The sequence below is a fragment of the Marmota monax genome, unplaced genomic scaffold (assembly GCF_021218885.2).
Source record: "Marmota monax isolate L192 unplaced genomic scaffold, Marmota_monax_Labrador192_F-V1.1 WCK01_AAM20220418_F8-fsc00023, whole genome shotgun sequence".
NCBI classification, from domain to species: domain Eukaryota; kingdom Metazoa; phylum Chordata; class Mammalia; order Rodentia; family Sciuridae; genus Marmota; species Marmota monax.
Window position 1 is genome coordinate 8,095,225 of NW_026692907.1, and position 12,785 is coordinate 8,108,009.

The following is a 12,785-nucleotide window of genomic DNA, read 5'->3' on the forward strand; positions in this document are numbered from 1 at the left end:
TAACCACAACAGCATTACTATTATAATTTACTATTTTCCAGGCACACTGTGTCACCTCGATATCCATCTATCTTTGTTCTTCATAACCAGTACAAGACAGGTATATTAGATACCTCAGCATGCAGGAACAATTCCAAAATCTCAGTGGCTCCAAAATATTTGTTCCTTATATATCCATCTTGTATAAGCTGTGATTCTGCTTCATGTCTTTGTCACACAGGACACAGACTGACAGATCCTTATGTTGACGTTGCTGGTCTCATGACAGAGAGGAAAGAAACATGTTAAACTACTAGCTGACTCTTAAGCCCTCCAAGGTGACTCATGGAATTTTTGCTCTCATTTTATTGACTAAAGCTAATCACATGGCTATTCCTGCATTTATCAAGGTGGTTATATATAATCATCTCACAGAAATATCACAAGGAAAAAACCACCTCAGAGAGGGGTAGAAGATATTTTGACCGATTATATTATCTACTATAGCTGGAGTTATTAATTCTATACGGTAGATTTGTTTGCAACTGAATTCAGGAAAGTAAGGTAACCTATTTAATTCATAAGAAAAAGGCAATAAGTGATGAAACGGGTTTGAGTTTGAATTCAAGTTGGCATAGCCATAAAGCTCTGATTTCTAGTCCAACTGACTCTCTAGTGCTACTCCCTGGAATCTTTTAATGTGGTTTTATGTGCATGAGAACTCAGTGTTATTTTTGGACCTTTGATGTATTTGGGCAAAGAGAAGCTTCTGTTCTGACCCTAATATTTATAGTGGGCCTCATCACAGGTTTAGTGCCAAACCCTGAAAGGGACAGGGACCCTTTTTACTTGGTTCTTTCTTCTTGCTTAATTTCCAATCTGTGTCAAAAGAAGGAAAAGTTCTTAGTTTTTTAAGACAATAAATAGCTCATAGTGATGCACACACACATAAGAGTGACCCAGAAACTACAAAATATCCATCCAGGGCATCAACCTGCTCTTGAGAAACCAGCCTGGGGAAATGGGAAAGGTGACTCTTCCAAAAGCCATCTGGAAAAAAGGGCCTGAAATAGGTCAGAACAAGCCTGTGCTCTTCCACTATGTTCTTGAGAGATTACAGTATTATCATCAGGTGAGATGACAAGGACAAAGGAGTAGTGGTGAGATTTGATTTCTGGCAATAGGTTCAATCTAGCAGTAGTCCACAATCATCGTATCTATTCTGTTCATTAACTCACATTTTTTGAGCCCTCTCATGCTCCAGGCATGGTTGTTGATACTGCAGTCACAAAAATGAATGACAGAAACACTTCCTGCCCTCAAGGAATTTATCAGTTAACTCATACTGTAAATTTCATAATGCTGTAAATTTCATAATGCTCCTCGAAATTCAGTGGCTAAACACAGAAACCACTTTTTTTTCTCATTTTACTTTCTCTATATTATTCACCAAATAGAATACAAAGAAATGAATATGAGACCACTGATATTGAAAGATTTTTCAGTTCAGTCAAATAAAAATGTCATTAACACCTACAATGGAAATAGCAAGATGACAGATGATACAGTATAGAGAAACCCTGGACCAAAGCAAAACAAAACACTGGTGAGGCTAGGGAGGCTTTCTTTGTTACTGTGGGCCTTAATGGTTTTTTGTTACTGTTGTTTCCTTTTTGAACTCCAGAATCTTCAGGGGTTGCTTGGGTTCTTTTTCTATGTATTTAACCCTTTCCTCCATCCCTGACCTGTACAGGAAAGTAGACAGACAATGCACAGTAAGCATTTGAGGCAGAGCAGTAGGAAGGGAGACTAGAAGGAAGAGGACATAATACGTGAGAACACAGGTACCAAGAGGCTAAGTGCATTTGGAATCCTTTATTTTCTTCTATGCTGGATCCTGCATTCCCTGTGTCTTCTTATGGGAAATGTCTATTCAAATAATTTTCCCAGCTTTAATTGTTCTTGAGTTTTCACATTGGAATTTCATATATATTTTGGATATTAGTCCTTTTCAGATGAATAGTTGGCAAATGTTTTCTCCTGCAGGATGTATTTTCAAATTATTTTCTTCTTTGTATAGAAACTTCATAGTATGATAGAATCCTCTGTGTCAAGTTTGTTTTTGTTGACTGTGCTTTTGGCTTCCCCATTAACCACTTATTTAACTCATGAATCTCAGGTTGGAAGTAGACTGGCTCATTTGGAAAGTTCTTGATTCATCTGGGCTCTCTCATGCTTATTCAGTTTCTAGATTTGAACCTGCTTTTATCAGCTAGCCTTATTAGCTAGAGCTCTGGCCAGCTGTCCATTAGGGCAATGTAACAGCAATGACTGGGCTGTAAATTTCTCGGCATCCAACAAAATAACATAGGTTTGTATAAGAGTTCCAAAAGTATAAGCAGGAGCACATAACTTCTCTTGGGTCCAAGGCTCAGAAAATTCATTTCATCACATTCTATTGTCCAAAAAGATCAGTGATCCAGCCCAGAGTGAAGACAATGGTAAATGGATTCTATCTCTTGAAGGGAGGAATTAAAGTCACATTGAAAAGGGTACAGACACAAGGAATTAAATTATTCTCCTCTAGTCAAGTTTCATAAAAAGTTAAAACACACTGTGCTGACTTTTCTATTTCATGCTATCTAGTAGTGGACTAACTTTTCTACTAAAAAGAACCAGAAAACATCTTTATCCAAAGTACATATATGAAGACATGAATTGGTGTCAACATACTTTATATACAACCAGAAATATGAAAAATGGTGCTGTATATGTGTAATAAGAATTGTAATGCATTCCACTGTCATTTATTTTTTTAAAAAATCAATAAAAAAAGATCAAGCAAAACTACCCTATTTTTAAAAAAAGAACCAAAAGAATCAATAAAATAAATACACAAGAGTTTTCAGATACTGGAAAAGTGGAACTGCAGGACTGTGATTCCCAAAACAAAGGACAAATGAAGTGAACTCCACCATCTCTGACTTTCTCCCTGGAGGCATTTAGTGCACCCCATTACAAGAAGGAGAGGGAACAGATCACAGTAGTCTTTATTAGATGAGAAAATATAGTTTGGAGTGACTGACATGAGTGGAATTTGTAAGGCAGAGAAAGGAACAAGCTCTGCCAAGAAGGAGCTCCATAAATCTTCAAGTAGAACAGCTGAGCTCTGTAGATATAGGTCGAGACTCCAAGAGGCTGGGCAAAGAGCATCTAGTGGGGACAAAATAACTAACTGCCAAAAAGCTATAAGCTTAATGGTTGCCATAGGTTTTACTGGGTGGGAATTATTAAACACTGAGCAAAGTGGAGAAACCACATTAAACATCTCAGGTGATCAGTAGGGACCCCAGAAAAGTTACCTCAAGGAGTCCCAGAATGCAGGCTACTTTAGACCCACTTTAACAAAGTTTTAAAACTCAAAAAAAAAAAAAAAAAAAAAAAAAACAAAGGTGTTTTACAGGTAAATTAACTGCCTACTAAAACAAAACAAAACACTCTTTAAAGCAGACAAAAAATAATCCAAACATTCAAGAATGAAAAATATATATTTAATCCATGATTACTGGACATTTGAAGAAGCAAGAATATGTGACCTATAATCAGAAAAAAATCAGAACAAATGATTGAAATATGGAATTACCAGACAGGGACTTTAAATGGATAGTACAGAGGATTTAAAGAAAAACATGCAAATAATTGAGAAATAAACTATAAATTTAGAAGAATCAATTCATTCCAGAGTGGAAAAATGTATAATGTTAAAAAATTAATGAGTTGCTTAATGGAAAATGAGACACTGATGAAGAAAAAAAAAATGAACTTTAAAACTGAGCTGTAGAAACTATCCCAACGGGAGCACAGAGAGAAAACTGAAAAAAATAACAGAACCTCAGTAACCAGTAAGTCAACATTAATGGGTCTAACATTTATATGACTCAAATTCCAGGAATATGGGGCAGGAGGTCAGTTCATAAAAGCAACATTTGAAGAAATAATGACCAAAGTTTTTCCAAATTTTCTTAAAATGATAAGCTCACAGATTTAAGGAACTCAACTTCAGTCAAGAAAAATGTAAAGAAAACTATACTAAAACATTATAACCAAATTGCTGAGGAGTAATATTAAAAAACTTTGAAACAACCATAAGACAAAATACCTTCAATGAACAAAGGAACCAAGGGATAAATAACTGAAACTTTCATCAGAGATAATGAAAACCAGAAAACCATGGAAAAACATCTTCACAGTGCTAAAAAGAGGGGAGAAAAACTTGTTAAAATAGACTTTTATATCTGAACAATTTTTCAAAAATTAAGGCAATATAAGACATTTCAAAACAAAAGAAGAGGGAAAGGAGAAAAAGGAGGAAGAGGTGGAGGAGGAATTGGAAAAAATGTGGCTACAATTGAAGGCACAATGTACTGAACTGGCTTATGAGGTAAGCAGCTGGGGAGAAGTCAACCTCGGGGACTTCATCAACACACGTCTCTCAGCCTCAAGACTGTTAGACTGTGATGGAAATGATGAAAAATGTTGTGGAACTATATATACTTAATTTTTTTCTTTTGATATCCATTCTCATGTAGAGACTATTAACACCAAATGATTTGTGTATTCATAATCCCCCATTCCCCCTTCCACCAGTAATAACCTATGAGCTCTGAAAGGGAATGGCCCCATACTATTTATTTGATTTATAATGTATCATCAATAAATATTTGAACTGACATGAGACTACTATTAATGTGAGGTTTTGTTTCAAAAACAGCTTTATCTACTCTTTCAAGTAGAAGAAGTATGCTAAGGTTTGGTCTTTCTGCATTTAGGGTGACACAGCCAGCATGTTTGGGTATTGGGGAAAGTAATGCAACTTTACCAAATGAAAAAAAAAGTTAACTTAGTAACCATATTGAAGGATGCTGCCATATGTTCAAATCTATTCACAATAAAACAGCATCTTCCATTACAAATATATAGAATTTTACTTTCAAATATTTAATGATCTCTCTTGAGATCTGAACACATACAAATGGCACCTGATCATGTGACCAACTTCAAAAATAATCCTGTTCAGTCAGTGTAATCAAAACTGATGTTTCCACTTAGTCATTTTCCATCCAGGGATCCCCTCAGCGTGCTCCCACTATAAATGCCCACTTGTTCAGGCTGTATTTAGAATGGAGCCCAGTTCTATTCTGAGGTCTTTTTCCTAATTTTTCTTGAATGAAATATTTTTGACACTTTAACTCCTCTTCAGCTCTGGTTTTCTTTGATTAGAAGGTCCTGCTCACTTTCCACATATCTCCTATGAAATGGAGGAGAAGCTAAGTTTTTCCTCCCCCCGTGAGAGGCTTCAAGGCTACAGGAATTATTTGGTTTTGTAAAGTCTCTTGGTACCACAAATCAGTGTCACATTGAGGCTTGAAACTTCCTGTAGGCAAGAGGCTGAGTAAGGCTGACAGTGATGGTCAAGAAAGGCAGGCTGTCTTGAAGGAATACTGCACTGCCCCTCATGGTGTGGGGATGAGTGTGGGATTTTATATGAATCTGAGAATGCAGACAGCTTGAGGTCCCAGCGGGGATCTGTTTGGAGGGATACTGTAACCTGAAGAGGAGCTGAACTGGCAAATTCCCAGAAGAGGGAAAGATATGTCAAACTGAAGACAATATACCTTCCATATCAAGGGCACTGCACATGGTGGGCCCTGGTGGCACTGCAGTGGGTGGGAGTGTGAAATGTGGGTGGGGAGTCACAAGGCAGGTAGCCCATGGTATGCAGAGAATTCATTGAACCTCTGCCAGACTGCCAATTTTACAGGAACATAGCTTGCAGTTTGAAATGTCTTGCTCAAAGTTAGAGTAGGAGGTTGAGTGACCAACCTGCATGTCCTTGGGCACTGCTCCCCAGCATCCCCCACCTTTCCCTTTTGGTAGCTTAGCAACAAACAACACAAACACACACACACACACACACACACACACACACACACACACAGGAAAACTGACTCAGTTTGCTTGGGCAAGCTTAAGAGAACACCTGGGGGCTGGGGTTGTAGCTCAGTAGTGGACTGTGAGGCACTGGGTTTGATCCTAAGCACCACATAAAAATGAATAAGTAAAGATATAGTGTCCATCTACAATTAAAAACAATTTAAAAAGAAAAGATTAAGCCAATCTAGTTGACAGTGTTCTTAAGGAAGGGAGGGAGGGAGGGAGGAAAAGAAAGCAAGCAGCAGTTCACCAAATCTTGAGCTCTGGAGTCCCCTGTTCTAGCACAGTTCCTTGCTTACTCAGGTAAGTCATCCATGCTACTTAGTCACCTGGCCAGCCCTTGCTTCCTGTCTGAACATTTAGGGCAGTGAGGGCAGTCCCTCTGCTGGACCTCCCCCTGGTGCTTGCAGTCTCACTATGCCTGACCCAGGTCCATTGCCACCAGACTCTTCTCTGCTGTAAGTCCCTTGACTTCCACCCTGATTTTACAATTATACTTCACTGTGCCCATGTTTGCATCTCTTTGTAGCAGAGTTGTGGAGAGAAGATTCACACCCTGGGCTGCCTCTGGTTGCCTCATCCACAATGTGGCAGATAATATCAGAATATATTTTATTGGCACACTAGGTTCCAGGTACAAAGGAAGGGAGTAAGGAGTCCTGAGGTTTCCCAAATAAAGGAGAAATAGGAGACTCACAAGAGTACATTTAACAAAATCCTTATGTGATGCTTAGATGGGAAGAGGACTCGTGTGTTTTAATGTCTCCAACAAATTTTGAGCAAAAAGAAGACACACTTTTTATGCACATGTAAAATTCAATTAGTAGTCACAGTCATTTCTTCTCCAATATTCTGACTCATTGTGGTGACACTTCACTGGCCCTGGGTCCCACTGCATCCATTAGGTCAGGACAAGTCTCCAGGAGTTTTATATTTATTCCACAAGTAGTTGGTGTATGCCTACCCATCAAGAATCATGGACAGTGTACAGCAGGACAGGAATAGAATACAGAAATGACTTCAACAGAGTCCCTTATAGTATAGATGAGGAAACTGAGAAATGTAAAGATTTTGAACAATTTACAATGGATCTCCTACTTGATCTAACCAGAGGAAGAAAGGGGAAAATAAATGGTAGACAGATCCCAGATGAGTGGAAGTTAAAGCCTGATTTGACTGGTCTTGGATTATCTCTTGCCCTGTTTTATAGAGATTTGCCTTAAAAGGGCTTACAAAGAAATTATGAGCAACTGGCTTCTCTCTTCCATTTTTTCTTTACCAGGCACAAGAGACTGAAGCCTCCTCCCCACATTGAAAATGCAACCATTTCTTCCAGATATTCTCAGCTGTCTTAGTCTAGCTCAAGCCAAACACTGCCCCCTTCTTTCCCTTTCTGTTTCCTTTTTTCATGCTGGCAGTAGAATGGGCTTTTCTCTGAATTTTAAGCATTAGGTTGGAAAAACCCAAGACCTCCTGGCCATTTTGTTATGTGTTGGGAAAGGGGACGAATGCCAGCATCTCTGCAGGGTTCTTTCTGCCCAGGGGAATCCAAGCCACACTAAAACTACAATCTCAGATAAGTAGCAAATAACAAAACACAAAAACTCAGAAATATATTTACACAAGATGAAGCCTCTGATCTAGTCCACAGGGGTTCTGGAACTAGACAAAGGGAAAATAGCTCTGGTAGTTTATTTAAGGGGATACATCAAAGGCAGGGATGAAGTTTCAAGGGCTTAGTTTTGCTTCATGATGTCCTGCAGTCAGCACGTTGATTGACATTTAGGCAGATAACAACCATCTCAGGTGCTGTGTGGGCCCAGCAGAGTGGGAAAGAAATTTACATTATCCCTGGGGAACTGACCAGAGTAAATGTCCACTGGCCATTCACAGATGTGTCTATCCATGAGGCTACCATGCCCAGTGACTCACATACAACCCACAGACAGCTGTTGACAGTTATGAGCTACTAAATTACCTAGATCTAGCCACTTAAGAAAAGAAATCTTTCTCCAAAGAAAGAGGGAGGCAGGGAGGGAGGGAGGGGGAGAGAGAGAGAGAGAGAGAGAGAGAGAGAGAGAGAGAGAGAGAGGAGAGAGAAAGGAAGAAAGGAAGGAAAGGAGGAAGGTCAGACCTTTGGATGAAATTAAGTCCAGTTTACCAGCCTGGTTGGTAGGTCTGCTCTGGGGTTGGGCTAAAACTTCTTGGAAAGTCCCTGGTCCTCTTTTTTGTGGCAGGATTCTGGCATTTCTGATGTTCTGCTATAAAATGCTCTACCAGACTATAAGGTGGTAATATTAGCCAACAAAAGCTTACAGTTAAATCCAATGTGAAACATTATGGGAATGAGTGTCTGATGGAGGACTCAAAATAGAGGTACTATAAGACAAACTCTTTTCACTTTTATTCTTCAAACCTGATTTCCAGATTGGGTTAACTGTGGTCACACCCTATTGGTCCTCTTTCTAAGGCCAAGTTGGTGCTCCCTTGTGCAAATCATAGAAAACGTTGCTTCCACTTCCTGTGAATAGACTCATCCATTGGTCACTAGCCAGGAGACCATTCTAAGGCCAAAACAGGATAAAGCCAACACAAATGAGAGAGACTTTATGTTCTGTCTCCATGGTTGCCCCCAGGATTCCACTTTGTATCTCATTGCCTGTCTTGCACCACTTCAACCTGAGCTATGTTAACCAGCTAGAAGCAGATACATGGCCAAGGAAGGAGGCGGGAAGTAGGCAGGACTGTAGTTATTATTCTTAGGATATGTTTTTATGGTGTAGGAATCACTTAGAATCCATTGTTTCCTTTAATTCTTACAGGACCTTTTTTTTTTCAAGGGAAATAATTTTTCACCTCCTGGATGAGAAGGTAAATTAATGAGCACACAAGTGATTATTCCAGGGCTATAGGGGGAGATGGCAGAACCAGGGTTTGGATCCAGCTTCCTTTTAGTCCAGATTCTTTCCTCTTTCCTTGGCATCATCTTCATTCTGTTTCCAAACATCTGAGCAGGCACCAGCAGCTCCAAAGCACCTGCGGTTTTTTGTTTTTGTTTTTTTTTTCCCTGTCTTTCCTTTTCCTTCACCAACAGCATCATCCCCTAGGGATAGTGCAGATGTGGTGGCTGACAGGGGAGACAGTGAGGCCCATTCTGAACTCCAGGCTCAACTTCTCATTGTTTGGGGGCTTGAAGGTAAATTTTTGTAAAAGGGAAGTGAAAAAAATAAATAGCTCAGTCTTAGCCAACTGTTCTCCAAGGCATCCGCGTTTTCCTGAAAGACAAATACAGAAGAGGAGTTATCTTCTCAGCTGACATGGTTCCAAACAGGGGCTACTTGCCTCTCCCTCCTGACCAGACCTGGACTTTATGCCCAGCACCTTATTTAAGTCTGACCATGCTCTGGGTTCACCAAAGAACAGAATGCAGAGTCTAGGACCACATTTGCTTTGGGGGTGGGGGCAGTGTCAGGCAGTTCTGGGGTGAAGGTGAAGTGAAACTGACTTCCTCTGAAATGAAGGGCAACATCCTGATAACTTGCTTTTCTGCAGAATTTGAAACAGAATTCCTTTTGAAATTAAAGATCCAAATTCCTTTAGTTTCTGAATTTCCTCAAATGAGAATAAAAACTACTGAGGAAACACCTCCAAGGAGCTGAGACTGATAGGTTCTCTGGATCACTAAATCTGCGTTTGTATTTTTACTTTCCTGTGTTTCACTTTTCTTATGAACGTCTCTCTAATGAAAGCTTTCCTCACCCCTGAGCACCCAGAAGATGGAGAAATGAAACCAGAAAAAAAAACAAAAACAGCCAAAAATACCAGGTTCCTTAAACCTGAAAAAATCTCTTCTCCTTATCATTCTGCCTCTTGAATTTTTGTCTGTGAATAAAGATGCATGGTAAAGCCATTCCCCAGGGTAACACAGTGTGTGGATAACTGTACCCAGGTTCATGTAGTTGCCACTCACTCAAGGGTGAGCTGTTGACACAAGGAAAAAGATTTGGAAAGCAAGCAAGCCAGTCCAGAAGATGGAGGCCATGCTGACAAGACCATCTCAACCCAGCCTAGGTGTAAGCAACTTTAATCCCCAGGGGAGGGGGAAACAAAGACAGCCAAGGAAAGGGAAGGACTGACCACTGGGGACTTCTAGGTTCCACTCTGGTGGCCTGTAAGAGGTGGTGATTGGTGATCCTGATGTCTGTAAATTTCAATAATATCTTAGTTACTCTTATCTTGTTGTCTTCAGCCTTGAAAGGGGAAGAGACAGATTAGGTAAAGTTGGGACTAATCAACTTTGCAACACCAATTCCAGACACACACTCCCTAACATGTGACTCAACTGTAAATCTGACTCAATGGTTAAGGTAGCAAAGGAAGCAAATGCAGAGTGAAGGCAGAGATGCCAAGCTTTTCTATCCCAAATTTCATCACCCATCAGATATCCTCAGGTCCAAAGGAAGAGTTTGTACTTTTCACAATTGTGGCCTTAAAGACCTTGAAAAGCAGCCCAGGCAACCAGAATCATCATGACCACCAGTCACAGGCGCTGTCTGTAGCAAAGCTGGTGGGAGACTAAAAATACATGGCTCAGCTGCGTGACCTCCAAAATGAGCATATTTTAAAGTCAACTGAAAGCAAGTGAAGCTGGAGGGTTTATTCAGGCTTTCCTTTGGTTACAACAAAGCAGAAGTGGGAGGAAAGGCTGGCCAAGAAAGCAGATGTCTAGCCTAAAAGGCTTTCAAAACCGATTTAACAAATAATGGCAAAATCAGACAACAAAACCGTGTATTGAATTTCAGTTCTTAAAAGAAAGTCCAGAATATAACTAAATAAACTTCAGAGCATTTAAATCACCTTTCTCTTATGCCCAATGTCTCTCTAGAGGGTGGATGGCCCTCTATATTGGCACTGCCTGGTTCTGCTCCCTAGAGTGGGTCTTGATGAAGGCCTTTGCTTTCCACATGGAGCCCAGGACTGGAACCTCCTCTCTCCATGGCTGACTCTGCACTGCCTTGGCCAGGTCTTACACCCTGTTATGTGTGGAGAACTGCAGGCAGAAGGACACAGATCAAGGTCAGTTCCTCTCACTTCCTAGCCATGTGATGGGGACAAGTAATCTCTCTAGGCAATGGTGAAGATTTGCATGTGTGTTTAAGATAAAAAAACTTTATTTTACACAATGATTGGGCTATGCACTGAATCCAAATAAGCCGAATATGTTGAAAAACTATATAGCATAACAAAGTGTTGTAAAATGTCTCCTGGATAATAATAAACACTATAGGTATACAATAGCACATCATTAAAGGAATCTGATTATTCTCGAAACATAGTAGAATGCAATTTAAAAGTCAATTTTTAAGTAAAATTTTTTGGTGGTAGTGTTACTCAAGTAGTTTTCCATATAATTCTTTGCATATAATTCTTTTACTGTGATACTTATCATAATGTGCTTTTTATTTTGATATGTTTTTAAATGTATAGAAAACTTACCAAAAAAACAACAAAAATTTCTCCTGAATATCTTGAAAGTAAATCATCCATATCACCCATGAAAAAATTTAGTGTGTAATTCTTATAAGCAAGAGCATCCTCCAAAATAACTGTCAGTGGGGGCTGGGGATGTGACTCAGTGGTGAAAGTGCTTGCCCAGCATGTGTGAGGCCCTGAGTTCAATCCCCAGCACCACCAAACTGTCAGCGGCAGGAAATTAATACAGATGCATGACCAGCACTTTAGTCTCAGATCCCATTCAGGTTTTTCCAATTGTTCCAATAATGTCCTTTATTGTAAAAGGGTCCAGTTCAACATCAGGTATTGCATTTTGATGTCCTGTGTGCTTAGAGTCCTTAAGACTGGAATAACTCCTCAGTCTTTCCGTAAGTGTCATGGCTTTGGCATTTTAAAGATTATATTGGAAATGTCTCTCACGCTTCCTCATAAACAGATTCAGGTTGTGAAGTTCTGCAGCATTGGTAGGAGTATCAAAGAAGTGGTGCTGTCTTCTCATTCCATCCTATCAGGTGGTACATGATTTTGATTCCTGTCATTATTTGTGATAGCTTGATTAAGGTAGTATCTATTAAATCTCCCCCTGTGAAATTACTTTTTTTCTTATGGACCTAAAAATATTTTAGGATTCCATGAGTAAACCAGTCCTCATTAACTTTTTTTCATTCGTTAATTTCCATTGTCATTTCTTGGCCAAATTATTTATTACAGGTGGCTGCCACATAATGACTTTAAAATTCTCTCATTCCTTCTACACTTACCAGCATTCAAATGCTTGTTATCCTCCCCATTTATTTATCCACTCATTTAATTATATCAGTATGGGTTCATGGGTTTCTCTTTTTATTCAAAGGGGTATAATCTGTTGCTCATTGTTAACTTGTGTTGATGCTCAGAATATTCCTGATTTGGCCATCTGATGCCCATGCAAGTTGACATTTCCTGACTTTTTAGGACAACATCATGTTCCAAGTTGATTTAATATTTACCCTTCCCCAGCCCTGGAATGAGCCATTCTTCCAGGTGTTCTGGTTGCTTTTATTGGATAATGATATGCAGAAATCAAGATTCAAGGTCTGGGCATTAGACATGCTTGTTGCTTTCTGGATGTTGTTGTTCTAGGTCATCTCAGTGGACAGTGCAGGGGAATATATGTGTGTATATAACATGAGTATTTACCGAATTACGTGTATACACACACATATTTTTGTCCATATCCATTTCTGTATTTATTTATCTACTGAATATCTGAGTTCATATAGGCAACCTCCAATTCCAATCTAATACCTGCTCTAGGC

General features: G+C 39.5%; 1 protein-coding gene across 2 annotated transcripts in view; it reads right to left on the reverse strand.

Annotated features, from left to right (window-relative positions):
- Positions 1-7,585: 7,585 nt before the first annotated feature.
- LOC124096892 (cytochrome P450 2J2) overlaps positions 7,586-12,785 on the reverse strand; it is a 47,782-nt gene continuing 42,582 nt past the window's right edge. Inside the window, exons 9-10 of one of the 2 annotated variants that reach the window (XR_009227395.1) lie at positions 10,111-10,223; positions 9,116-9,248 (exon numbers count right to left, since the gene is read on the reverse strand). Coding sequence is in view for 1 of the 2 variants with exons in the window: in XM_046450929.2 (XP_046306885.1) it covers positions 9,070-9,248 (179 nt within the window). In the remaining variant the exon portion in view is untranslated. Of the gene's footprint in view, positions 9,249-10,110; positions 10,224-12,785 lie in introns of both variants that reach the window. The other variant, XM_046450929.2, reaches the window with a different exon arrangement.